This window comes from Staurois parvus, unplaced genomic scaffold (genome assembly GCF_062004578.1).
Source record: "Staurois parvus isolate SC_StPar_1 unplaced genomic scaffold, SC_StPar_1.0 ptg000122l, whole genome shotgun sequence".
In the NCBI taxonomy this organism is placed as follows: domain Eukaryota; kingdom Metazoa; phylum Chordata; class Amphibia; order Anura; family Ranidae; genus Staurois; species Staurois parvus.
In genome coordinates this window covers 1367754-1394469 of record NW_028317918.1, presented here as the reverse complement: position 1 = coordinate 1394469, position 26716 = coordinate 1367754, and the positions used below count along the sequence as shown (strand labels likewise).

The 26716-nt window shown below is 41.5% G+C and overlaps 1 protein-coding gene across 1 annotated transcript in view; it reads right to left on the bottom strand.

Annotated features, from left to right (window-relative positions):
- Nucleotides 1-26716, bottom strand: part of ADAD1 (adenosine deaminase domain containing 1) — a 160285-nt gene that overhangs the window by 120998 nt on the left and 12571 nt on the right. Inside the window, exon 2 of the mRNA XM_089672173.1 lies at nucleotides 12758-12946. Coding sequence (XP_089528299.1) covers nucleotides 12758-12946 — 189 coding nt within the window. The remainder of the gene's footprint in view (nucleotides 1-12757; nucleotides 12947-26716) is intronic.

Sequence of the window (26716 nt, the reverse complement as noted above, 5' to 3'; positions counted from 1 at the left end):
ACGCACCAAAAATGTGCAAATCTGCCCAATATGAGCTACAAAAGTAACTCAACAACGTTTTTGAGCTTCAGGCGACTTTGAACGGAGAAGTGAACTATCTCCATAGAGTATAATTGTTTTTTTGCCCCTGGGCTTTTTGTAGCTGCCTGGAGATCATTGACAAGATCCTCACGTGTAGTTCTGGGATAATGCTTCACTGTTCTCATGATCATTGACACTCCACGAGGTGAGATCTTGCATGGTGCAATAGACCTAGGGAGACTGACAGTTTTGGGTTTCTTCCATTTGCGAATGATTAAACCAACTGTTGTCACCTTCTCACCAAGCTGCTTGGCAATAGTTTGGCAGCCCAGTCCAGCCTTGTGTAGGTCTACAATCTTGTCCCTGACATCCTGTGAGGAGTCATCCCAGAACTAGACGTGAGGATCTTGTCAATGATCTCCAGGCAGCTGTGACCACAGTCACCAAGAAAACAATTGGTAACACACTACACTGACAAGGATTGAAATCCTGCAGTGCCCGCAAGGTCCCTCTGTTCAAGAAAGCACATGTCCAGGCACGACTGAAGTTTGCAACTGAACATCTGAATGATGCAGAGGAGGACTGGTTGAAAGTGTTGTGGTCAGATAAGACCAAAATCAAGCTCTTTGGCATCAACTCAACTCGCCATGTTTGGAGGAGGAGGAGGAATGCTGTCTATGACCCCAAGAACACCATCTCAACTGTCAAACATGGAAACATTCTGCTTTGGGGGTGTTTTTCTGATAATGGGACAGGACAACTGCACCACATCAAAAAGGACGATTGACGGGGCAATGTACCGTCAAATCTTGGATGAGAACCTTCTTCCTTCAGCCAGTGCATTGAAAATGGGTCGTGGATGGGTGTTCCAGCATTACAATGACCCAAAACACAAGGCAAAGGCAACAAAGGAGTGGCTCAAGAAGAAGCACATTAAGGTGCTGGAGTGGCCTAGCCAGTCTCCAGACCTTAACCTCCCTAGCGGTATGATTATGTCAGTATTTCTGTGCTAAAATTGATACATTGTTTTCAATGGAAATGTTTTTTTATTGTAGGCCCGTAATTCTTAGGAATAACTCACTGAAATCTGTTTAAACAAGAGTCTAGTAGACATCCTTGGTGCAATAAAGTTTAATAAATTAAATCATAAATTATAATGTAATAAAAAATAATATAATAATAAATTAAATAATGTAATCAAATCAAAAACACAGAACTCTGTCCAAACAATATTATATAGACACTGCATTTTGTTTTAGAAAACATCACGGGTGTGGTAAATTTTGAAACACGGGACTGCAAGTCCGACATCACACTCAGGACAGTGGAACCTCGTTTTTTGCTTGCAGATTTTTTTCCACTCATCTCACCGAGAGCAACATACCACGCACATCCGTGTAGGTGCTGCCTTTTTCGGGTTGGTGGGATGTGGTCCATAAAATAACGCCTAGTCAGACATTCTGGATTGACAACTCCCACAGCACATCGTCCAGATCTTCTTCCCACAGACACTGATGGGGTTTGATGCTTGAGGAAAATAGATTCCGCCACTTTCCAGATAAAGTCCGCATGAACCACAGGCTTGTCACTGTTTTTGCGGAACAGAATATAGGCATTCTACAAGCACTGTTCCAGAAGATGCCGGAAAATCTTTTTATAGTATTTCCTCTGCTGCTTTCTCATCGCAGGATAGAAAGTCATAGCTTGGTCGACACCTCCCATGGTGCTGTTGTAGTCAATGACAACCTGTGGCTTCTGGATGTTTTTCCCACCTATTGTTTGTAACATCACTGGAGGAGGCATTGTGAACGGTACTCATTAGGCACACATCCTTCTTGTCCCACCATCTAAGTGCAATCATTTGCCTTTCTGCCAGGCAATTAATTCTCCTGACTTCAGTTTGTTTTTGTAAACATGGATGGCAGGTTGCGCCGGTTAGCCCGAACGGTTCCAAAGGCATCCGTTTTGTGCCGAGGAAGAACCTCGTAAAATTCTGGAGAGGTGTAAAAATTGTCTGTCGTTACACAGTAGCCTTGGTTTAGCAGGGGCTCAAATCAGTGACAGGACAGAAGATGTTGCCATTCTGTAGTTGCTGTACTTGGGATCAAATTTTGTGCCTTTGCCGGAGTATATGACTGTGTTACAGATGTAGCCGGTAGAGGATTCACACAGCAGGTAGGATTTGACGCTAAATCGTGCTCTCTTGGACGCGATATACTGTATCCAGCTGAGCCTTCCTTTGTAGGCCATTAGACTTTCGTCTATGCTGATGTCTCTCTCTGGCACATAGCTCTGATGGAAATTTCTTACAATTATTTGGGAGACTTACCACTTTTTTTTAGCTTGGGAGCCGGATGAGTCGATTCATCAAAATCCTCATTATTTGCAAAGTGAAAAAATTTCATAATGAGGGAAAAGCTGTACTCCGACATGACGGTGCCAAAGAACGGCGTGGCGAGCATTTTGTTTGTGGTCCAGTACCACTTCTTCAGCGGTTTCCCCAGCACTCCTTGCAGATTAAATAGGTCGAGAAACAGCCAATTGTCCACTTTGGTGACAGGTTCCCACTTTCTGCTTCGTGAAAACCGGCTGTGTGGAACAGCTAGTTGTTGCGCTGCGTACCTATTTGTCTCCGTCACGATAATTTCCATAACCTCATTGGTCAGAAACAATTCCAAGTACGCCAACGGGTTGTCACCTTCAACGTGGATTTTCATACCAGGTGTGCCTGTAAATGGAAATCTTGACAGCGCTGGCGTATCGCAAACAATAGTGCGCCACATGCGCAGGTCACTCAGGTCAATCTCAGATTCACCGCTATGTTAACTTTCAGTGTCTGAAGACAAATCGCCATACGAGTCGCTATTGCTCAGTTCAAGTAGCACCTCACTGTCCGCTAGCTCACCATAAACAGCTTTAGCGAGGCACTTTTTGGAAGCCATAAGCGCAAAACCGTTTTTAGTCACAGAAACTGAAAAACTGCACTATGGAAATATATGAGGTAAAGTTACAATGCATGCACTAGAGTAACACTTTATTTTGACACTGATCTATTTTTATAACTCTCGCAATCCCCGCCGGCACACTCACGCTGATCACACTGATCAGCGTGAGATACCAGGGAAGCAGAAAAGGAGACTGGGGACGGACAGAGGGAATGGCTGCTGGCAGCGCAGGACCCAGGACATGGATCGGCACCATGTACTTAGTTTGCAGTGAGCCTGAGTCTGGCTCGGGGTTACTGCTTTTGACAGCTAGATTTAACCCCGAGCCAGACTCGGGAAAACCGCTAGGGAGGTTAATCTGATTGAAAAACTGTGGAGGGAGCTGAAAGTTCGAGTTGACAAACGTCAGCCACCAAACCTTAATGACTTGGAAAGGATCTGCAGAGATGAGTGGGCGAAAATCCTTCCTGAGATGTGTTCAAACCTGGTGGCCAACTACAGGAAATGTCTGACCTCTGTGATTATCAACAAAGGATTTGCCACCAAGTACAAAGTCATGTTCTGTGAAGGGGATCAAATACTTATTTCCCTTATAAAAATGCAAATCAGTGCATCATTTGTTAGACATGCATTTCTTTTGAATTTTTTGTTGCTATTCTGTCTCTCAGTGTTACAATAAACCTACCATTCGATTATTAGACTGATCATTTCTTTGTGAGTGGGCAAACATTCAAAATCAGCAGGGCATCAAATACTTATTTCCTTCACTGTATGTACTTTCATGCATATTGTATAATCCCCCTCCCCGCCCCTCCTTTTTCTTGTTTTTCCCCCTTCCCGACTGCCATCTGTATATTTGTATGTAGTATTTGCCAATTTATATTCTCGTTTTTCTTCAGATACATCTTTTGTAAGATTATACTTAATTGTTGTGCACAAGAATTTTCAATAATGGTGCAAATAACCATCTAACTATTCACCTGTTCATTTATCTAGTCATTTATCACGGATGTACTTATTAATATTCCTAGTTTAGTTTGTATATCGAATATCATTTACCAACCTTATTCAACATGCCATGTAAGCCTCATGTATTTTATACTTGCATCCATTTTGCTCATTGCTGATTATTTAGCCCACTGGGGAATTCTCACCACTGCTCTGCGACACCCTGCTTGTGGATCCCCCACACACACACCTTCCACTTTTTTCTCTCCTTTATCAATTTTTGTTCCCCCCCCCCCCACACCCAAACATTCCTCCTCCTCAGCACAGTTCTTTATCGTTTTTTTTATCCTTATTTTAATTATTTTTAGTCCCTACTTCATTTTTTAATAGTCTCTCCCCCTTCCCCTACTCCGCATCGTTTGGCTTCCGTTTTTTGGTCTTCAGGGGGGCGTTCACATCCGTCTCCTCAGGCCGTCCCCTACCCACCCCTTTTACCTATTTATTCTGCTCCACCTAGTCTTTGGCATAGTTCTTGAAGGAGCTCTGCGCATGCTCTGAAACGCGTCACCATTTCACATCCACGTCACTCCCGGTTGCGGTCTCCTGAACAGTGTGCGCTCTGGCGTGCGTTACAGCAACCCCTCAACTTGTGGCTGCCATCCTGGACATCTTATCCTCAGCTCCCCCTGCAGCTGCTGGCCGGCACAGCGGGTTCTCGCAAGGTGGATAGAGCCCCCACATCTTGACAAATTCACTGAGACTGTTTTTAATTCAAGTTTGTAGTATTTAACTGTCATCATTAAAGTTCATCTGGATATACTGCACTTAGAAGCGCCTTCCTGTTTCATCCTCTTCCAGTAAAAAGCCGATTGGCTACCATGCACACCTGCACCAGATTTTCAACTATCCAGTTTTAGTAAATCAACCCCACTATGTCAACATTTTATGATAGTATGACTTAGATACAGTATAAAGCTGTATATGCTGATGTTTTGTTGACTGCTATACAGATGAAAAAATGTAAAATGGTAATCTGTGAAGAAAATTATACTATGCAACAAATGGGACATTGGAAACATGGATTTTGGAAACCTGGAAACTGGATTTTGACTCACCTGTAAAATCCATTTCTTACATCATATCTTTACATCACAGAACAGCTTTACTTATCATTTCTGTCAGGGTTATGCACCACCTACAAGAGACTGGGACCGAAAACAAATTTGAGTTACAAAACCTTGATGTCGGAAAGCCCACGAAGCACCTACCACTACTTGGTAGAATGAGCTGACAACGAGAAAGGGGTATCCTTTCCTTTCAAACCATAAGAAATCAGATGGCGAATACAAAAGGAAATGGACTTAGAATCTACATGACCCTTATTTGGGCCCTTAGGAAGCACAAAGAAAGAAACCGAGTGCTGAACCTCTGCAGTCCACTTCAGGTAAATCCTGACTGTATGGACCACATCCAAGGTTGTGAAGGTCTGGGACAAAAATAAGGCAAGACATTGTCCTGGTAGAAATGGAAATCCGAGACAATCTTAGACAAAAAGGTCAGCTGAGGTAAAAGAACCACTGGTCCAGAGCCGTTGGTTCAAAAACGCTACGAGCCAAACTAACAGCTACCACAAACACAAACTTCAGCGTCAAAAGGAATAAAGGAAGGTCTCAGAGAGGCTCAAACAGAGGATTTTATAAAACCAAAAGAACAAAAATTAAGATCCTGCTAGGGGTCAAAAGGTGGTTTGACCGGAGCAGCAATACGCGTGGCAACCTGTACAAAAGCACGCACCAAAAATTGAGAAGCAATTGGCCTCTACAAAATGACTGCCTAGGCAGAAATATGGCCCGATTGTACAAAAAGCGAGCTACAGATCCAGCCCCATCTGGAGAAAATATGACACACAACATACTTGTGAAGCTGAGACTGTTTTGCGTCACACCAAATGATGTAAGATTTCCAGGTCCTGTGGAAAATCTTCCTCAAAGTAGCCTTCCTAGCCTTGAGAAGAGTAGGAATGAGAGAATCAGACTCCCATCTTTCAAGACTCCGGCTTCAATAGCTATGCCGTTACAGCCAACAACCGTAAAGAAGGATGGACGATCAGACCGTAAGACAAGAGGTCGAGATGATCAAGGGCTGTCCACTTACATGTTCACCTTGTCAGTGTACCATGCTCTCTCGGGCCAAGCCAGGGCAACCAGAATCACCAGAATTTCTCCCACCTGAATTCTGCAAAGTATCCACAGAAGTAGCTGTAGCAGAAGGCAGGCATAAATAGTCCCATGGTCTACCACAAATGCATGAGGTCCCTGGTCCTGGATGTGTACCTGTCCAGTATCAAATTTAAACCAGAAGCCAGAAGATCCACATCCAGAGTGCTCCACTGTTAATAAACCGTGAAAAGAGCTGCACGTGTGACCATCACCTTCAGGGACTCGCAAAATAATCTGAAGCCTTCGTACAGGGGAGAGTTATGCTTAAGAGGCTACTTTCTGTCTTTTCTTGCCTGTGACAATAATTTGTAGGTGGTGCATAACCCAGATAACAAGGATCACTAAAGCTGTTCTGTATCCCATGATATATGATAAAGAAATCTACTATATCTAGTGAAATAAAGGTTGTTATATCTAGTTGAATAAAGATTGCACTACATGTGTTTTCTGCAGAGACTCTATTGAAGTCAATTAAACCAAAAACACACCGTTTTGCATTGAAAAAAGTCCCTGACCCTTTCCAAAAATGCAGCAGCTAAAAAACGCATAGATGTGAATGTGTCCCATAGGAAACCATGTTAAATGGACTGTAGTGCATTTCTGTAAAAAGCACTAAAAAGAGCATTGGCGTGAACCAGGCCTTAGTGTCGGTTCTGGTGATGTGATCTTAGACTAGTAGACTTGGAAGCAAAAATTTCAGTACAAAATTCAGTCCCAAAATAAATGATCACAAGAGCACCTGTCTCCTTGTGATCATCTTTACAGCTTATGATTATTTATACTGGGATTGCATTTTGCACTTTATATTTGGACTTTATATTATTGTTTGTATATATTACTACACATTACGTACATTGATTTTGTGTTTTCATATTGTCTGTTGTGATAGCTTAAAGTGACAGTGCACTTTTTTTTTTTTTTTAAACACAGATTCTGGTTTTCATTATACTCCTAAAGTGACCGCGCACCTATTTTTGAGAAACATTTAAATGCGGCATTAACACGTTAGGTGGTTCTAAAGGATGAAGGTTTTTTACTTTCATGCATTCTAATTTATATTACGGATTGTGTATTCTACGGTTATATTACTGCACATTATATACACCAATTTTGTGTTTTCATATGGTCTGTTATGATGTCTTAAAGCGGCAACGCACCTATGAGTAATTCAGAGACACATCTAATAGACATGATACCCACCAAAAAAGCCAGTTTGTAAGAGGGGCCATCTAAGGGGATATCCCTAGATTCATAGGGAGCACAGGGTGCTGTAATGGGGGTCTGATGCAAGACACACCTTAAATTAAGGTTTTAAAAGGAAAAGGGGAAGCCAGAGGCTTTTAAAAAAGAATAAAAAAAAGCAGAGGTCTGACCTTTCAAGTGAGTCTTAGGCCACCTTCTGGTCAAGAGCTCACAATAGGAAGGCCAGAATACAAAGACAAGGGTAGACTTTGGGATCAAGATGCCTGTGTTAACACGAGGCAAGGAAAGATTTCCAGGTATGATGATAGATCATTTTTTGAAGTGGCCTTTCCTGCTTTAAGCAGGCTAGCAAAAGGCATACAATCCCTTTTTCTTTAACCACTTTCCTACAGGGCACTTATACCCCTTTCCTGCCCAGGCCAATTTCCAGCTTTCAGCGCTGTTGCACTTTGAATGACAATTGCGCGGTCATGCAACACTGTACCCATATGACATTTTTATAATTTTTTTTGTGTGACAGAGCTTTATTTTGGTGGTATTTAATCACCTCTAGGTTTTTTATTTTTTCTTAAACCAAAAACCACTGAAAATCTTTTTTTTTAAAAAGTTTTTTTCTTAGTTTTTGCTATAAAATTTTGTAAATAAGTGATTTTTCTCCTTCACTGATGTGCGCTAATGAGGCTGCAGTGATGGGCACTGATAGGCTGCACTGATGGACACTGATAGGTGGCACTGATGGGCATTGACAGGCATCACTCATATATGGCACTGATAGGTTGCACTGACTGGCACTGTTAGGCAGCACTGACGGGCACCGATAGGCGGCACTGATAGGTGGCACTGACTGGTGACACTGAAAGGCAGCTCAGATGGGCACTGATATGTGGCATTGATGGGCACTGATAGGTGGCATGGATGAGCACTGATGGACACTGACAGGTGGCGCTGCTGGGGCTACACAGATCATCAGGGCACACTGATCATCAGTACTGATGATCTGTGTGCATGTCCCTTCCGAGGAATGCCGATTACTGGCTCTCCTCTCCTCACGAGCTGTCAGCGTGACAGCTCGGGGGGAGAGAAATGCCAATAACTGGCATTTCCCTGTTTACATGTGATCAGCTGTGATTGGGACACAGCTGAACACATGACCGAGCCGACATCTTTCTGTGGATCGGTGATCCGCTGTGTCCGACGGACACAGCACACCGCCGATCGCTGCGCATGCAAGGTTAGAATGGGAGGGAGTCATATGACGTCCTCCCAGAACAAGGGAACCACCTTGCGTCCGTCATATTACTATATATGGTGGGCGGGAGGCGGACCTGGGATTCAACAACCATGCCATTAAAGCTACAGAATGAAATGGCAGATCTGTTGTGAGGAGGCCAGGAATTGTCTCCTAGAAAGCTGAGTATATCAGCTGTTTCTTGGCCAGTTTCATGCAATTATAATCACTGTATTCATCTCTCCTCTATCTTGTTGAGAACACGAGGTAGAATTTGCACTAAAGAGAAGACACATATTAGCCCTGTAAAGGCTAAGAGGATTTCCTAATTGACAGGACAGTGCAAGGAGCATGCTTGTTCAAATTTGACCAAATTATTTGTTGGAGAGGCCTCAAACGGAACTGGGCAAATGGTACGGCCTTGAAGGAGACTATCATAAGGTCTAGAACTCTCATGGAGGTGCTTCCTTCACACCCAGCAGTCACATGCATCAGCAGGGAAGCAAAGAGAAGGCAAATATATGCAACATGAAGACAAATATGTGCTGATGGAGCTGAGGGAATAAAAGCAAACTTATAGCTTTGACCTGCACGGGCAAAGCACAGATTTGCTTTAAATCTGCACACCTTTGCCACTTACCCTATAATTACTTGCTGAGTGTATACACTCATCAATTAATCATCAGTCCCTTCTCCTGCTTGCTACTGTAGGTGATGTTAGAAAATGAAAAGAAGTTCATGGATTATTATGTGGAAACCATTCTTTCAGAAAAAGTAACAATTATGTGCATTCCATGTCCTGCATTTCTGGTTGAGTACAATACAGTCATTTAGGGCACAATGTTAACCCCTTCATGCCGACCATACGCAAATATGCGGCCCCACTGGACTGGACTAGACTGGGCTTTTTTTCCGTGGGGCCACATATTTGTGTACCTGTCTTTGTGCTAGGAGTGTACCACACAGTGCACTCCCAGCACAGAGACCGGGGTCTCACGGTAACGATCGGGACCCGGAACTCCCGATTTCGGGTCACCTGATCGCTGTGATAGCTTCCGATTGACTATCACAGTGGTCAGTCACTGTGAAGGCCGCCCCCGTGTTTTCCCTCTCTGATATGCCTAGATCAAAGTTTGATCTAGGTCAGTGCCAGGCTTAGTGTTTGAGTGAAGTTCAGGATTTCTTTTTAATTTTTACATTCGTATCAGTGCATTTTAGGCACGATAAAAAAAAAAAAAAAAAAAAAAAAGAACAAAATGTGCACTATTGTTTCTGGGCCATACTAGGGCTACAAAATCCAATGTACACATATGTGGTATTGCTGCAAATCACCAGAAGCAGGAGATTTTATTTTGAGTTCTTTGGTGGCAGGTAGTAGCAAGCAGCTAAATTTAAATAAAAATGATTTTCTTTTACGAATTTGTTCCAGTTTTCCTTTGATAAAAAAAAAAAAAAATATTATCAGTAGATATCCATTACCATTTACCACCAAATGTAAGCCCAATTTGTCCGGAAAAAAAAAGTATAATCCACCTGGATGCACATAGTAGTTGTGAGGATACGCACGATTTTAACACCTGTCAAAGTTGCAAAATTGCGCTTAGGCATTTAGATTTGTTTTACCCTTAGGCACGAAGGGGTTAATGGTCTATGGTTAAAAAGAACACTATCAAATCACCTGTTTTCTCAGAGTAGGAACCTACTGTGTATTTCAGTCAAGCTGCTGTGCTCATTTGTGGAGCTTTAACTGCGCTGAGACAAATCCAAGACAGAAGTAGGTAAACTGTAGGACAAATTAATCTGTCAGTGAACTCTGAATGCTCTCAGAAGCATCTCTGACTGATCTCAAATGCATGCACAAAGTACTTGAAAACAAGCTGAATTTGCCCATCAACATCAATACATGCTATAAAAAAAAAAAAAAAAGCGTTCATCAACTGTATGTCAAAGCAATAGAGGACCAACTGGTTCACTACAAAATCAAAGGAATTACTCTTGATCATATCTATAAAATAGGAGAACTTGGACATGCAGCAGTACACAACAAGCCTGTGTGTGAATGTTACAATGTACTATAAAATTCACCTAGTGAGTAGCCATGTTAACCGTTTCAATACCGTGCAATTTTACACCTTCCTGCCCAGGCCATTTTTCAGGTTTCAGCGCTCTCACACTTTGAATGACAATTGCACGGTCATACAACACTGTACCCAAACTAAAATTTTATCATTTTCTTCACACAACTAGAGCGGGGTTTTTATTTTTTTGCTAAATTAACAAAAAAAGACCAAAAATTTTGAAAAAAAAAACAACACATTTTTCTTTGTTTCTGTTATAAAAGTTTACAAATAAATAATTGTTCTTCATAAGTTTAGGCCGAGATGTATTCTGCTACATGTCTTTGGTGAAAATAACCCAAATTAGGATGTATTTTTTAGTTTGTAGGAAAGTTATAGAGTTCACAAACTATGGTATAGATCTGAATATTGATCAATCCTGAAGTACTGACAGCCAATCTAATTTCTTGAGGTCCAAGAATGTCAGAATAGTACAGATATCCCCAAATGACCCCTTTTTGCAGAGTAGACAGTCCGAGGTACTTCATAAGAGGCATGGCGAGTTTTTTGAAGTTGTATTTTTTTGTCATAATTTTTCGGAAAATTAAAAAATTAAAAAAATTATTTTCACTATTTTTTTTTTTTACATACTGTCACCAGTGCAGTACAGCGTCGTCATATAACTGGCATGGCGGTGAACAGGGACACTGACTGGTGACAGTATGAAAAAAAAAATATATATATATTTTTTTTTTAATTTTTTGTTATTTTTTTTATTATATTTAATTTTTTATTACATTTTTTTTTTTTCATATTTTACTATGACCAAAGTAGTACAATGTTACCATAGTAACATTGTACTACTTTGGGGAAGTGATCAGTATTTTTTTTTTTTTTTTACACAATTTGCTTATAGCAAAGAATTACTTTGCTATAAGCAAGCATTTACCTGAATGAAATTGATTCATTCAGCTTTTCTTTTTTTTTTTGTGCTTAGCTGTGATTTGGTCACAGCTAATCACATGACATGTGCATGTGATTAGCTGTGACCATTCACAGCTAGGCACTAGTATACAATGGATGGCATCATGAATGAAGCCATCCATTGTATACAACTGTCATGTGACCTGCTGTGATTGGTCACAGCAGGTCACATGGTACCAGCAACGGGAGCCGGTACTCGGATCTGTCATCGGCCGTGTCCGAGGTGCACGGCCGGTGACAGATCGCACTGCTGCGCCGCTCTGCATTAGCGCAAACTGCGCATGTGCGGGAGCATGCCAAATGGCGTGCACCTGGAGTGCAGAGACACTTTTGAAGCCGCCAAACGGCCATTGGCCGGGCGGCTAATGGTTAAAGCACTCCTGTTGCTATAGATTTTAATTTAAGCCATGCCTGAATTTTATAAATAATTTGTAAATATTTACTGCTTTTGTCACCAAAACACATCTCCAATGCTAAGAAACGTTCGACCTGAAAATCACTTTCGGCAGTGCCACTCTCCTTCCACGTCACTACCTTAGTGTGTAATGAGTGGAGGTCAGCAAGAGAAGCCAGTGGCAGCCAGGAGTTCAACACTCCCAGAAGTGCTGGTTACAGAACAGACTTTAATAAAAAGATTTCTGAGCATCTGTGGAGTTCTGCAGCACCTCAATATTTACAGATTTGTTTTACAGGCAGCAATGCCTTCTTTTAAAATCATGACTATAGCAATATTGCTGTTTTAAATGCAGTGTCAGGCAGGGGTGGCCTGACAACTCATGGGGCCCCCGGGCAATAGGGGATCATGGGGCCCCTGTGTCCTTGCCCACACTGAAATCACACCCAAAAAAGCCTATAAAAAAAAAAAAAAAAAAAAAGAGAAGGTACCAGGGGCATTTAATGGGGCCCCCTACTGACCCCGGGCCCTAGGGCAGTGCCTGAGTGCTCAAATGGTACGTCTGCCCCTGGTGTCAGGTATTCCACCCAAAAGCTTCTACTCAACTGCTGGTGATTTCAATAAAGCCTTACAAATGTTTTCTCTACTGACTGGGAACTGTAGCCAGAATTGAGAAAAAGATTAAACATTTTTAGCAGTGAATCTACTTTATCTCAAAAAAGTCTTGCATGCTACAAGTTGAAAATCTGTTCACTTACCTGTAGTTACAGTCTCTTTCAGCACAAGTTCCATTCTCTGCATTTGTGCAAACTGATGTAGAGCAGAAACTGGATTGATTTCTCCTCTTCTATACTTAACAATGAATTCTCTAGGGATCTTTTTAGGAGATAGAGATGAAGTGGGTGGAGGCAGAACTACTTTGGATAAAGAAGGTTCAGGAAAGTTGCCTACAAAAGCAAGCATAACCAGTGACCAAGTCAAAACTGTATTAATTAAACAACCTCAAATATACAAAATACAAAAGTCCACTAAAAAGCAATTCTGCAGCTTCTGGTTAAAGGAGACTTCTGACAGACATGGAAGCACCATTGCTACTTCTCATTCTACAACTGCTAGTCTCCTGGCTATCATGTTTTCCTTCCTGTTTCAATGCTTTTTATTCCCTGTCTGAACAAACCTGCACATAAAAGATGTCAGATGTGGCTTTACCTTAACAAATATGCATACTTGTTTCAGGTCAGAGACAGTGATTTGATCAGTGTATTAGCCAGACAACTAGCATGATCAGAAAGGCACTAATAGTCCCCACACATCCTTAACCCCTTGACGCCGGCATAACACAAATATGGGGCCTCACAGAACTGCTCTTTTTTCCTTGGGGGCGCATATTTGCGTACCTGTCTTTGTGCTGGGAGTGCTCTACACGGCATGCTCCCAGCACAAAGACCACGGTGTCACAGAGAGCACCGGGTCCGTTCTAACGATCGGGACCAGGGACTCCCGATTCCAGGTCACATGATCGCTGTCATAGCTTCCGATTGGCTATTACAGTGATCAGTCACTGTACAGCCCGGCCCCCTTGTTTTTTTTACCTCTCTCTATGAATGGAGGAGAGAGATACATTGTATCTCTCTAACTCCTGGCATAGAGGGAAAAAAAGTTTGTAAAAAAAATAAAATAAAGATAAAATATTATAAAATAAAAGAAAAAATAAAGAAAAAGTACCTAGATCAAGGTTTGATCTAGTTCAGTGCTAGGGTGTTTGGGTCAAGGTCAGAGTCAAAGGTCAGGATTTAAAAAAAAAAAAAAAAAAAAAAAAATTGGCGTCAGTGTGTTTTAGGGAAAAAAAAAACAACAAAAAACAATGTGCACAATTGTTTCTGGGCTGTACTACGGGTACAAAAAAACAAATAACATACAAATATATGGTATCGCTGCGATTGTCAAGAGCTGGAGAATTTATTTCACGTTGTTCTTTGGTGGTAGGTTATGATAGTAACAGAAAACACACAGCTAATTAAAAAAAAAGGATTGTTTTTTTACTATTTTGGCCCAGTTTTCCTTTGATAACAAAAAAAAAAATAAATAAAAATAATCAGGAGATATTCATTACCATTTACCACCAAATGAGAGCCCAATTTTCCCTGGAAAAAACAAGGTATAATTCACCTGGATGTACAAAGTAGTTGTGATGATATGTACGGTTTTAATAACACATGTCAACGTTGCAAAATTGTGCTTAGGCATTTAGATTGGTTTTACCCTTAGGCATGAAGGGGTTAAGGATATGTTTGTAACCCGCAACATTTTTATAAAGATAAAACAACTTAGCTCTGTAACAATAATGAAGGCAGAAGCAGGTAGCTATAGGCAGAAGAAATCTTTGTTCGCAATGACCAACCCACCCTATGTAGGGTTAACCAGATGGTACCCATCAACCACACATGTGGGAGACAAGGATGCAGTCTCTATTTCCCCAACAGGCAGCAGTGTTATATTTCAGATAGATCTGATTATGGTATAGTCCCACTTTGTCTTTGCTGGTCACGCAAAGAGTAAAAGCTCTGAAAAGTAGTACCTGTATACAGCTGTATTTATACGGAGATTAAATCACACACAGGTGGACTCTACTTACTAATTAGGTGACTATTGAAGGCAATTGGTTCCACTAGATTTTAGTTGGGGGTATCAGAGTAAAAGGGGCTGAATATAAATGCACGCCACACTTTTCAGAAATTTGTAAAAAAAATTTGAAAACCAATTTTCAGTTTCTTTCGAATTCACAATTCACTGACAACAACCTTCTTGACCCTTTACAGTCTGGCTTTCGCCCATTCCACTCCACTGAAACTGGCCTACTAAAACTCATTAATGATCTACCAACTGCTAAAACCAATGGCCACTACTCCACACTCCTACTACTTGACCTCTCCACGGCTTTTGATACTGTTGACCATCCCCTCCTCCTCAAGAAACTCCACTCTCTTGGCCTGCGAGACTCTGCTCTGCTGGTTTTCCTCCTACCTATCGCAGCGTTCCTTCAGAGTTACCTATAACTCTGGCTCCTCCTCTCCACTCCCTCTTTCTGTAGGGGTCCCTCAAGATTCTGTCCTTGGACCCCTTTTCTTCTCCATCTACACCTCCTCCCTTGGTCACTTGATAAACTCCCATGGCTTTAAGTATGATCTCTATGCTGATGACACACAAATCTATCTATCTTTCTACTCCTCACCTCACCCCTTCAGTCTCTGCTCGCATTACTAACCTACTAAGTGACATATCGGCATGGATGTCACTCCACTTCCTCAAACTCAATCTTTCCAAAACTGAGCTCCTCGTATTCCCTCCAGCCCGTGCCCCCTCCCCTGACTTCTCCGTCAAGACCAATAATACAACCATCAGTCCCTCCCCTCATGCCAGGGTACTAGGTGTAATCCTAGACTCCCATCTGTCCTTTCAGCCCCAAATCCAATCGCTGTCCAAATCATGTAGACTTCACCTCCGCAGATACGGCCGTTTTTAACCTCTGAAACTACTAAGCAACTTATTCACTCCCTTGTTATATCTCGCCTTGACTATTGTCACCCCCTTCTCATTGGTCTACCTCATCGCAGGCTATCCCCTCTTCAGTCTATCATGAATGCTGCTGCCAGACTCATCCACCTTACTAACTGTTCCGTATCTGCCACCCCTCTCTGCCAATCCCTCCACTGGCTTCCCGTTGCCCAACGGATAAAATTAAAAACATTAACAATAACACATAAAGCCATTTATAACTCTGCCCCAAATTACATCACCGATCTTGTCTCCAAATATCACCCAAACCATCTTCTCCGCTCCTCGCACGACCTCCTGCTCTCTAGCTCCCGTGTCCCCCCCTCCCATGCTCGTCTCCAGGACTTCTCCAGAGCTTCCCCCATCCTCTGGAACTCTCTACCCCAATTTATCAGACTAACGCCTACTCTGTTCACTTTTAGGCAATCTCTGAAAACCTCTCTCTTCAGGGAAGCCTATCCTTCCCTCAGCTAATAATGGAATCTTCTATTCCTCCTATCAGTCCATCCCCCACAGTTACTACCTTTTGTACCACTAGCCCCTCGATCTTAGATTGTAAGTTCCAAGGAGCAGGGCCCTCCTAACCCTCTTGTATTGAACTGTATTGCCTCCTGTTATATTGTAAAGCGCTGAGCAAACTGTTGGCGCTATATAAATCCTGAAGAATAATAATAAATGCCACTTTGTGTTGGTCTATCGCATACAATCCCAATAAAATACAATTACGTTTTTGGTTGTAACATGACAATGTGGAAAATTTCCAAGGGGTATGAATACTTTTTCAAGGCACTGTAAGTCAGTTAGCCAAAAAGACATCATCCTGTGTACATCGGGAGCTGTGCAACTGGTGCTATTCTGACCACGTGCCTTACCTTGTCTGCTATTTCAACATGGACAGCAAGTTAGAACAAAGCAAACGTGAAATTCTGCGTGAAACTGTGCAAATCTGCCAGAGACATTTGACATGATTCAGCAAGTTTACGGCGATGCTGCAATGAGTCGTTTGAGTGGCACGCACATTTCAAGAGCATAAGAACATCACTGGAAGAAGACGAGAGATCAAGAAGACCTTCAAAGATGAAGATCCAGCTGAAAGGTAGCTGTTCAGCAATTTGCTCAGTTTCATGCAGAATTTCACATTTCCTCTTTGTTCTGTACACAGGATGGTATCTTTTGGCACACTGGCTTGTGAAGGTCAGTGCTTCCTGTGACAATGTGTGCAGCCATCTGTTGGCATGTTTCAAAACATTTTTGACACCACCTCGTATATATCCGTTTATATATTACTTTTACTGTTTCACGGTATAGATTAACCCCTTATAGCAGTGATTATCTGCTGTTTTTGTACTATAAAAAAAGGGCAAAATTTAAATTTTTTAGCCCCATCATGACAGGTGATACAAAAAGCATGCTGTTGCTACTGAATAAAGACAACAAGCACAGGTAACTTGTATCAAGCTACCCGTCTACGACAAGGGATACTTTTTTTTTGCACTGAAGTCAATGGGAGGCGATTTTGCATTGATGTCAATAGTGTTCCATTGACTTTAATGCAAAAACGCTTCCCATTGACTTCAAAGCAAATACACCCTCCACTGACTTCAATGCAAAAGTACCCTTCATTGACTTCAATGCAAAAACTCCTGTCAATAGCAATCCTATGTGAACACTCATCTCCGCATCCCACTCTACCCTTTCACTTGCAAGTCTGGAACACACCACTACGAACTCGCACAGAACCCTTTTTTTTGTAATGGCACTCAAAACGCAATGCATGTGGATTGCATCTGCATGAACAACCTCAACAGGAACACATAATATCTAGCCTACCATGCGAATCTGCGAGTTCCACTCACACCTGAGCTTTTTGGAATCATGGCAGAACAGCTGCAATGCTGCCAGCTATTGTAAAATGCAGGCTCAAGTGCCAATATTTTCAAAGGCACTTATAACGTGGTATGGTTTTACGGTGATTGTTGCGTGACAAATCGCACCGAGTGAAGCAAGACACACAAAAGAAGATGCTGCTCTTTTTGTGTGTGACAAGCTTCACGAGATGTGAATTGCCGCAAAATAAATTGCACGACAATCGCAGCCAATCACATTGTGTGAAGCTTCTCGCCCAAAAGAATCTCCTGCTCCTTTTTGGGAAACAAGCTTCATGCAATATGATATGCCAAGATTGCCACGCAGTAAATCGCAGGAACTAGTACTGTGCACCCAAGTGCTTCCATGTGCGAGGGTAACCTGAAGGAATAAAGTTTTTTTTCCTCATTGGGGCAGGTGCCTCATTTACTTGGTCAGCCGATGCACTTCTGCTGAGCGTTAAAAGAGCAGGACACTCCCCTTTCCTGACAAGCATCCAATAGGTTCTCATTACACTGCAAGGTCTCTCCCCTCCCTGCTAGTCCCCAGGTGTGGTGTTGGAGACAGGCAGGGAGGTGAGTAGGATATAAACAGAGCAATGTTAAAAACATTAAAGGTTTAAAGTGTTACTAAACCCACAACAATAAAATCAGTCTGTATATGCAGTAAAGCATGATGGTTATACTCACTGTGGAACTTAAGGAGTTAATCCTATGCATTGTGTAAAAAGGCTGTTTGATCCTGACTTCTCTGATCCTCCCCTTCTTCCAGTGGCCCCATCTCCCGATAAGACATTACCTGTGGAGACACTCTGCACATGCTCAATTTGGTGTGTATTGCTAGGTTTTTTTTTCTCGGAAGAGTGCATGTGATCAGCACATGGCCAATCAGCACTGTCCAGATAGAGGTCAGGGGTTCTGCATCCTCCTAAGCTTTATCCAGTGCTCTGCTTAACATTGATAGAAGTCACAAGACTGCTCTAACTGCTGATGAGAAAAGTTATTTAGCAGTTTATATTTACTGAAAAAATTGCACTTCCGTGTACTGTGTACAGCCAGAGAGAGTGAATGCAGGGTTCTGGGTTTAGTAACACTTTAATTCGCCATAAAGTCCCTTTCGCTTTTAAAAGCCCCAGACATTTCATGTATATTGTCAAGAGGAACAAGTAGACTGGGATCCTGATTTAGTGCCTTCGACAAGTAGTTTGTTTTTATATTTCAATATTTTTATTGAGAAACAGGCAAATAATAGCATAATACATGATGGCAAAAAAAGGGGTCCACCTACATGGTGGGACGATATATAGAATCACAACACTGATAGGCACGCAAAAAAATTTGACTAACAATGGCAATAAGGATACACACAGAGTGCCTATACCATCAAGACGTACAGGGAGTAGTTTTTGTTAAAAAAAAAAAAGTTCACACCCCTGAATGACAACAGGCTAGAAAAGGTCAATGAAACAGTTTCTATTTTAAACTCAGATTAATACACTGCTCAAAAAAACCAGAAGGAACACAGGACCCACTGCACCAGCGTGGGGTTTGACAGTGGGTCCAAGGATTTCATCCCGATACTTAATGGCAGTCAGGGTGCCATTGTCTAGCCTGTAGAGGTTTGTGCATCCCTCCATGGATATGCCGCTTCAGACCACCACTGACCCACCACCGAAACGGTCATGCTGAACGATGTTGCATGCAGCATAACGTTCTCCACTACTTATCCAGACCCTTGCATGTCTGTCACATGTGCTCAGGGTGAACCTGCTCTCACCTGTGAAAAGCACAGGGCGCCAGTGGTGGACCTGCCAATTCTGGTGTTCAATGGCAAAATGCCAATAAAGCTCTATGGTGCCGGGCAGTGAGCACAGGGTCCACTAGAGAACGACGGGCCCTCAGGCCACCCTCATGAAGTCGGTTTCTGATTGTTTAGTCAGAGACATTGCCACCAGTGGCCTGCTGGAGCTCACTTTGTAGGGCTCTGGCAGTGTTCATCCTGTTACTCCTTGCACAAAGGAGCAGATACTGGTCCTGCTGATGGGTTAAGGACCTTCTACGGCCCTCTCCAGCTCTCCTAGAGTAATTGCCTGTCTCCTGGAATCTCCTTCATTCTCTTGAGACTGTACTGGGAGACACAGCAAACCTTCTGTCAATAGCACGTATTGATGTGTCATCCTGGAGGAGTTGGACTGCCTGTGCAACCTCTGTAGTGTCCAGGTATTGCCTCATGCTACTAAAGGATACTACACTGACCCTAGCCAAATGCAAAACTAGTGTGAAAAAGTCAGAAAAAGATGAGTAGGGAAAAAAATGTTAGTGGCCTCCACCTGTAAAACCATTCCTGTTTTGGGGGTCATCTCATTGTTGCCCATCTGGTGCACCTGTTAATCAGTTTCAGCTGCTTTGGGGTTAATGAAATTAACAATCCCCTATGCTACTTAACTGACCAGATCAATATCTCAGGAGTTTAACTGACTTGGTGCTATACTCTGATTAAAAAGTGTTCCTTTAATTTTTTTGAGCAGTGTACAATACAGAAATGTTTAGTGAAAGTGGGATTTTTGATATACCTGCAAAATCCTTGTCTATACAATACAGACACAAGTCGGACAATGCTGGGGTGGAGCCTAGCCATGGCGGCGTAGGAGAGCACGGAGCGGGTGCTCTTTGAGACCTCTACACCGCCCTAGATGCCTGCAGAGTTGTGAACCGGGGACATACCTGAGAGTGGTGGGGTCTGGAGCGGAGTCGGCGGTCCCGAGAGCGGTGGGGAGAAAGCGGGCCATGACATCTGGGCTCGCTGGAGGCAGTCCGGCCTGACGTGCAGGGCTGCTGGGAGAATGAGAAGACGCGGCGTGACCACGTGGGCAGCCGCGGAGGAGTACTGGGTAGGGGAAAAGCCATCCGGCGTCCGAAGTGAGAGGGAAGACGCCGGTTTGCTCCCCCCTCAGCACACAAGTGAAATTTTTCATGGACAGCCTGCTCCCCTGGTGAACAAAGTTTATACACAGAGGAGTGGGACTCGAAAAAGAAAAGACCCAGAGGAATCCCCCCGAAGAGAGCAACGGAAGATTGAAGCTTTCCGTTGGTGGCCTGTAGCGGTCTCAACAGAAGAAAAGCAAGCAGAGGGTGAGTGTGAGCAGCTTGGGCTGGCCGATGTTGTTTAAACAGTGACTGTTTAAAGGGAAAAGAAGATATGTTAAGGGGGGATTCCCTGGGGGGGATTGAATGAGATAAGGAGGAATTAGCAGCCCTAGAAGGAGAATATAGTGAAAAAGTGACAATAAGTGTGGATTAAAATCTGGGTCCCTGGCTTGCATTCTTTAATTCACTGTGGTTCCTGTATTTAAGAAAATAAGACACACAGAAGAGATGAAGAATAAAAATTTAAAAAGTAGTGGGCTAAAGAGGTCTCAAACTGGTACAATAAAAAAATATACTTCCCAAGGAAATGTGACTCCAGAAAGATCTCAAGGTATTGGCGAAAAAAGTGAACTGGAAATGAGCTTGGAAGCTAGCCCTAGACTCTCTCGGGAACTAAATATAAAAGTCAACAGGTAACAGAAAATTTGGAGAGGAGAGAACCGGAAAGCGAACTGCAAATACCGAATAAGTAAGATGGCAGACATGTTTAAAAATTTGGAAAAAAGAAAGCAAGAACTGACAATTATATGGAGTAGCTTGGGGCAGATGTTATTGAGGGTGGAGGAGACGGAGGAAAGAGTTAAAAATCATGCCCAATATATCTCCGATTTAGAAAAAAGGACAATAGGTATTAGGAAAGAGCAAAAAAATTGCTTTACAAGATGAGAGGTACAAGAAAATAGGGATAGGAGAAAAAAAATCTTAGGGTAAGAGGAGTTCCAGAGCTTGCAAAGGGAGAAGAAACACGAGGCCTTGTCTGTAAAATTTTAAATTCCATAATGGACAGACCAGAAACAGAACTGGTTAACCTGGAAGGTGTTTTTAGAATAGGAAAGATTCAACAAGGAAGTAGAAAAGAGAAACCGAGAGATATAAATGTCCAATTCCAAAAACTGGGAGATAAAGAAGAGATATGGAGAAAGATTAAGGGACATTATGGAGAAGATCTTTGAAACCCCTGTTAGAGCAGATGAAAAAACAGAACGTGCACTATAGATGGGGTATCCCGGAGTGTTTATTCGGATGGAAGAATGGAGTTACAGCTTATTTGAGATTCCCTGAGGACTTAAGACTTCTGTGACAGACTTGATTTACAAATTATAGAGATTCCTGGTTGGGAGGATGAAGGAGATTGTGAAGCTAGAGGAAAGGAAGATTGGCAGTTAGAAGAAGGAGATAGGGGAGGGAGGAAAGGGGGGATGGAGATGGGTTTTTTTTTCGCTCTCCTCTTTTCCTTATGAGGTAGCTCCTTTTGGGTCTTAAGACTTGTTGGAACCATATTGAATCTATTAGATAGACCTGGGGTATCTGGGGTGGTGGGAAGTAGGGGATGCCATTCATAGGTAGAGTTCAACCCCAAGGTGGTAAATCTATGGTGGGTTTAGACCCTCAAAAGATTTATAGGCAAATTACAAGCCTAAAAAAGGGAAAGGTGATGAGTGGGAGGGGGAAGGGTATTAAGATTGACATCCTGCAGGAAGAAAGGAGTAATAGGGGCAGAGAGGGAAGAGGAGAGGAGAAGGTAGAGAGAAAGGAAAAGGAAAGAGGAAGATGGAAGATATACGGTTTATAACTTACAATGTAAACGGGTTGAATTGTCCAGGGAAAAGGTTTAAATTATTTAAGGAATTGCAGCATAGAACAGCTTCAGTGGTTTTCTTGCAGGAAACGCATTTTGAATTAGAGTCAAACGTTAGGTTGAATTCCAGATACTATCCATCATGGTATTATGCTGATTCCCCAATCAAGAGAGCAAAGGATTTGCAAAAAAAATTAGGTTTGGGTTGGAGGATAGAAAGACTGATCCTGATGGGAGGTTCTTAGTCTTAAAAGGTAAACTACAAGACATTAAATGCACAGTTGCTAACATCTACTGCCCAAATAAGAAGCCGGAGATATTCTTGAAAGGAGTTTTAAAAAGATTGATGGATTTCAGAAAGGGATATTTGATAGTAGCTGGACATTTTAATGTATGTATGGATCCACAAATGGATACAACTTCTTCTGTACAAAGGGAGGGGAGTAAGTCCCTGAGATTGAGGAAAGTGATAAGAGAATATCAATTAGTGGACAGTTGGAGAATCATGCACATGAAAGAGAGAGATTATTCCTTCTTCTCAAGGGCTCATGAGACGTATTCTAGGTTGGATTACGTATTGATAGATCACCGATTAATTGACTCTCTGGTTAAAGAAACAATAGAGGTAATGTCCTTCTCGGACCACGCTCCTGTTGTAGTGAAAATAGGATGGGGAAGGAGGCCGCTAGGAGGTTCAGTATGGAGGTTGAATGAGGCACTTCTTCTGGATCAGGAAACGGAGCGGAAGATTGGAGAGGAGATTAGGAGATATTTTTAAGAAAATGGAACCGGAGATGTGTCGGTGGCTACAGTGTGGGAGGTCCATAAGGTGTATACAAGAGAGGAATCCTTATCCCAACTGGGGCAAGAAAGGAGAAAGGAGGGAGAAAATTAGTGGGCTCCTAAGGGAATTAGCTGAGTTCGAATAGTTGCATAAAAATAATATAACAAAAGAGATAATGCAGAAAGTAAGAAAAAAAGAGCAGAATTAGAGAATATGATGGAAGAGGAGAGCGTTGAGGAAAAAGAAGAATAGGAATTATATAGATAAAATAAAAAACCCCAATGGAGAACTGGTTCATTCGACTAAAGATATTGCGAAGGTGTTTAAGGATTATTATAGTAAACTATATAATATTGCGTCATATGATTCTATAAATAAGGATGGAACAGCAATTATTGAAAAAAAAAAAAAAAGGTTATACTTAAAAAACGCAGGTTTACCAAAAATAAATGAAGAACTTCTGAATTCCCTAGATTCTGAAATTACATATGAAGAAATAAAGTTAGCATTAAAAAGCTTCATGACGGGTAAAAGTCCAGGGCCAGATGGATACACTGTTAGATACTATAAAAAATGCAGTGAATTGTTAATACCTAAATTGAAGTCCTATTTTAATGCCTTGGAGGAAAGACGGAAATGAGACGGGAATCCCTGCAGGCTCAGGTGGTCCTTATTCACAAGGAAGGAAAAGAAGCCTCCCAGTGCTCAAGCTATAGTCCAATATCGTTAATAAACACAGATACAAAGTTATATGCAAAGATTTTAGCAAATAGGTTGAAAGATTTAATGCCTGAGTGGATACATGGAGATCAGGTGGGATTTGTTCAACGGAGAGAGGGCAGAGATAATGGGTTGAGATCATTGCTGCTTATCCAGAAAAGTAGCAAGGGGAAGACTCCGGTGGTGGTGCTTTCAGTCAATGCGGAGAAGGCATTCGATAGAATTAATTGGGGGTTTATGATGAATACATTGGAAGTCTTGGGAGTGGGAGCCAGAATGGGAGCATGGATAGGAAAGTTGTACAATGGACCCTCTGCAGTGGTTATGGTAAATGGGGGGATGTCAGAGTCTTTTGGGATGACAAATGGCACAAGACAGGGTTGCCCATTGTCCCCATTGTTGTATGTTTTGTCCTTGGAACCACTGTTGTCAACAATAAGGAAGAACTCAGATATAAAAAGGGAATATGCATAGGAAATACAGAACATAAGGTGGCTGCATTTGCGGATGATTTATTGTTTTATGTTGGAAATCCTAGGATAATGCTCCCTAATTTAATGAGGACATTGAAGAAATATGGGGAGTTGTCAAATCTAAAAATCAACCCCACTAAAACAGAGATATTAAATATAAATCTTCCAAATAACGAAAAAGAGGGGATACAAAGGGAGTTTCCCTTTGTGTGGAAAGAGAGAGAATTAAAATATTTAGGGGTAAAACTCACTTCCTTATATAAAAACCTGTATAAATCAAATTATATATCATTGTTAAATGAGATCAGAGAGTAATTAAAGAGATTAGGAGGAGGAAATCCGTCCTGGATAGGACGTATAAATTTAATAAAAATGGTAATAGTCCCCAAAATCCTATATAAATTCCAAATGGTCCCTATCAAACTTTCGGAGGTATATTTTAAGATAATTAAAAAGATAATATATATTTAGAGAAATAAAAATCCCAGAGTATCCTATGAAGTGCTAAGTAGAAATAAAGAAAAAGGTGGTTTGGGAGTGCCAGATTTTAAAAGACACTATAAAGCAGTAATTTTAGCTAGAATATTTGATTGGACACATAATTTAAAAATGTTGGGTTACAATCGAAAATTCACTTAGTGGTAATAGTTTAAGAGTATATGGGTGCCAACACAGTATAGAGGTTTAAAAGAGAGCACGAGTGTGTATACTTTAAACGTTTTAAGAGTGTGGGCTAAAATGCACAAGCAGATGAAGTGGGATTGTAACTCATTTTTAATGCCATTGAGGAATTCAGAGTTTTTTCCACCAGGTAGAGAGGAAATCTCAGAAAAATGGATTAAGAAGGAGGATGCCCAGTTGAGAGATATAATGAAGGGAGTAGAATTGAGATCACTTAAGGATTTGGAAAAGGAAGAGGGAAAGATTTTCACTAAGATAGATATATGGAGGTATAATCAATTAAAATATTTTGTTGGGAATCTTCCTAAGCCCTTGAGATCTAAAATAGATTAGAATTTGTTTGAGAGGTTGTTGGAATCACGGGAAATGGGAAACATGGCACGGCTAAAATATATAACATTCTCACCGAGTTAGACACAGAAAAAAAAACTAATGTATATAGAAAAATGGGAAAGAGATCTGGGGGTGGAGATAGAGGAGGTTAAACAGAAAAAAATATATAGATTGATTTACGAGAATATAAGCATGCGTGAGGTGGAAACGAATTACAAAAATTGATAAGGTGGTATATTACACCAAGTATAGAACACAAGATGAGTGGGGAGAAATCACCTTGGTGTTGGCGGGGGTGTGGAGAGATAGGCATCGTGGTGGGAATGTCCAAAAATACAAGTATTCTGGAAGAAAGTAGTACATCAGATCAGGATGATCACGGAAATAGATGTTAGCCTAGACCCTGGAATCTGCCTTTTACATAATTATCAGTTAATAAATATAAAGAAACAGGTATATGGTACTTTTTAAATGCTGCTAAAAGTCTGATTCCCAAGTTTTGGTCGTAAAGTAGAGGCCCCAAAAAAGGAAGATTGGATAGATAGAGTGGATCAAATTGGTAGGATGGAGAAATTATTTTATATGCAGGAAGATAGATTGGGGACATATTACGTGAAATGGAAAAAAAATGGGAAGAGTTTAGATCAAAAGGTGAAATGATGAAGAGATGACTTTTATAAATAAGAATACTTTTCTAGTCTTTTTTCTCTTCTCTTAGGAGGATGATGAGAAGCGCAGGATGGAAAATGGGGGGGGGGAGCAGGTGAAGGGAAAGGGAGGTTATTTATTAGAGAGGTAGATGGGAGAATATAAGGGAAAATATGGTGAATGTTTGCTTTTATGAGAACATAAAAAGAATTTGTATTGTTAATTGTATTTTTCCTACTATCTTGAAAAATTAATAAATATTAAAATTAAAAAAAAAATGCAGACAAGTCTTGTCATTCATAACAGATGGGTAATATTCCACATCACTAGATGAGTGGACACTGGCAAAACCACCAAAAGCTGAAATGGATAAAATCCCTCCCACTTTGAAATTTGTACAGAGCAAAACAAGGAGGGTTGTGTCCTGTACTGTACCGAAAAAAAAAAAAAAAAAAAAAGAAAAAGGATTTTACAGGTATGTCAAATTCCCATTTTCTTACTTGTACAGTACAGAACATCTTTTCTCATTTATAAAACGGATGGGTTGTCTAAGTAGTATAACTGAGAAGTCGGCAACATAGCAACAAACCAACAGGCCCAAAAGACATCAAGGTAAATGACCAGCCTCAGACAGCAGCCTGCCATAACAAATCAGGCAACAGAAAAGGCATAAATATTCACCTATTAAAACTTAACAAAATGTGTGAACTTATTACCAGGTGGCAGCCATGGAAATGTTCAAAACAAAATCCTGATGCTTAAAGGCCAAAGACGCTCTAACACAGGCCTCAAAATTTCCACTCGCCTGCTCGCATTTGTCGAGTGGAAATAATGTGGGGGCAAAGGCTGGATCGATCAGATAGCCGGTTGATATGGAGCAGGGTGCCAGCGCTAGGTACGGACTAAGCATTTGGCCATTCAGGCACTCATAT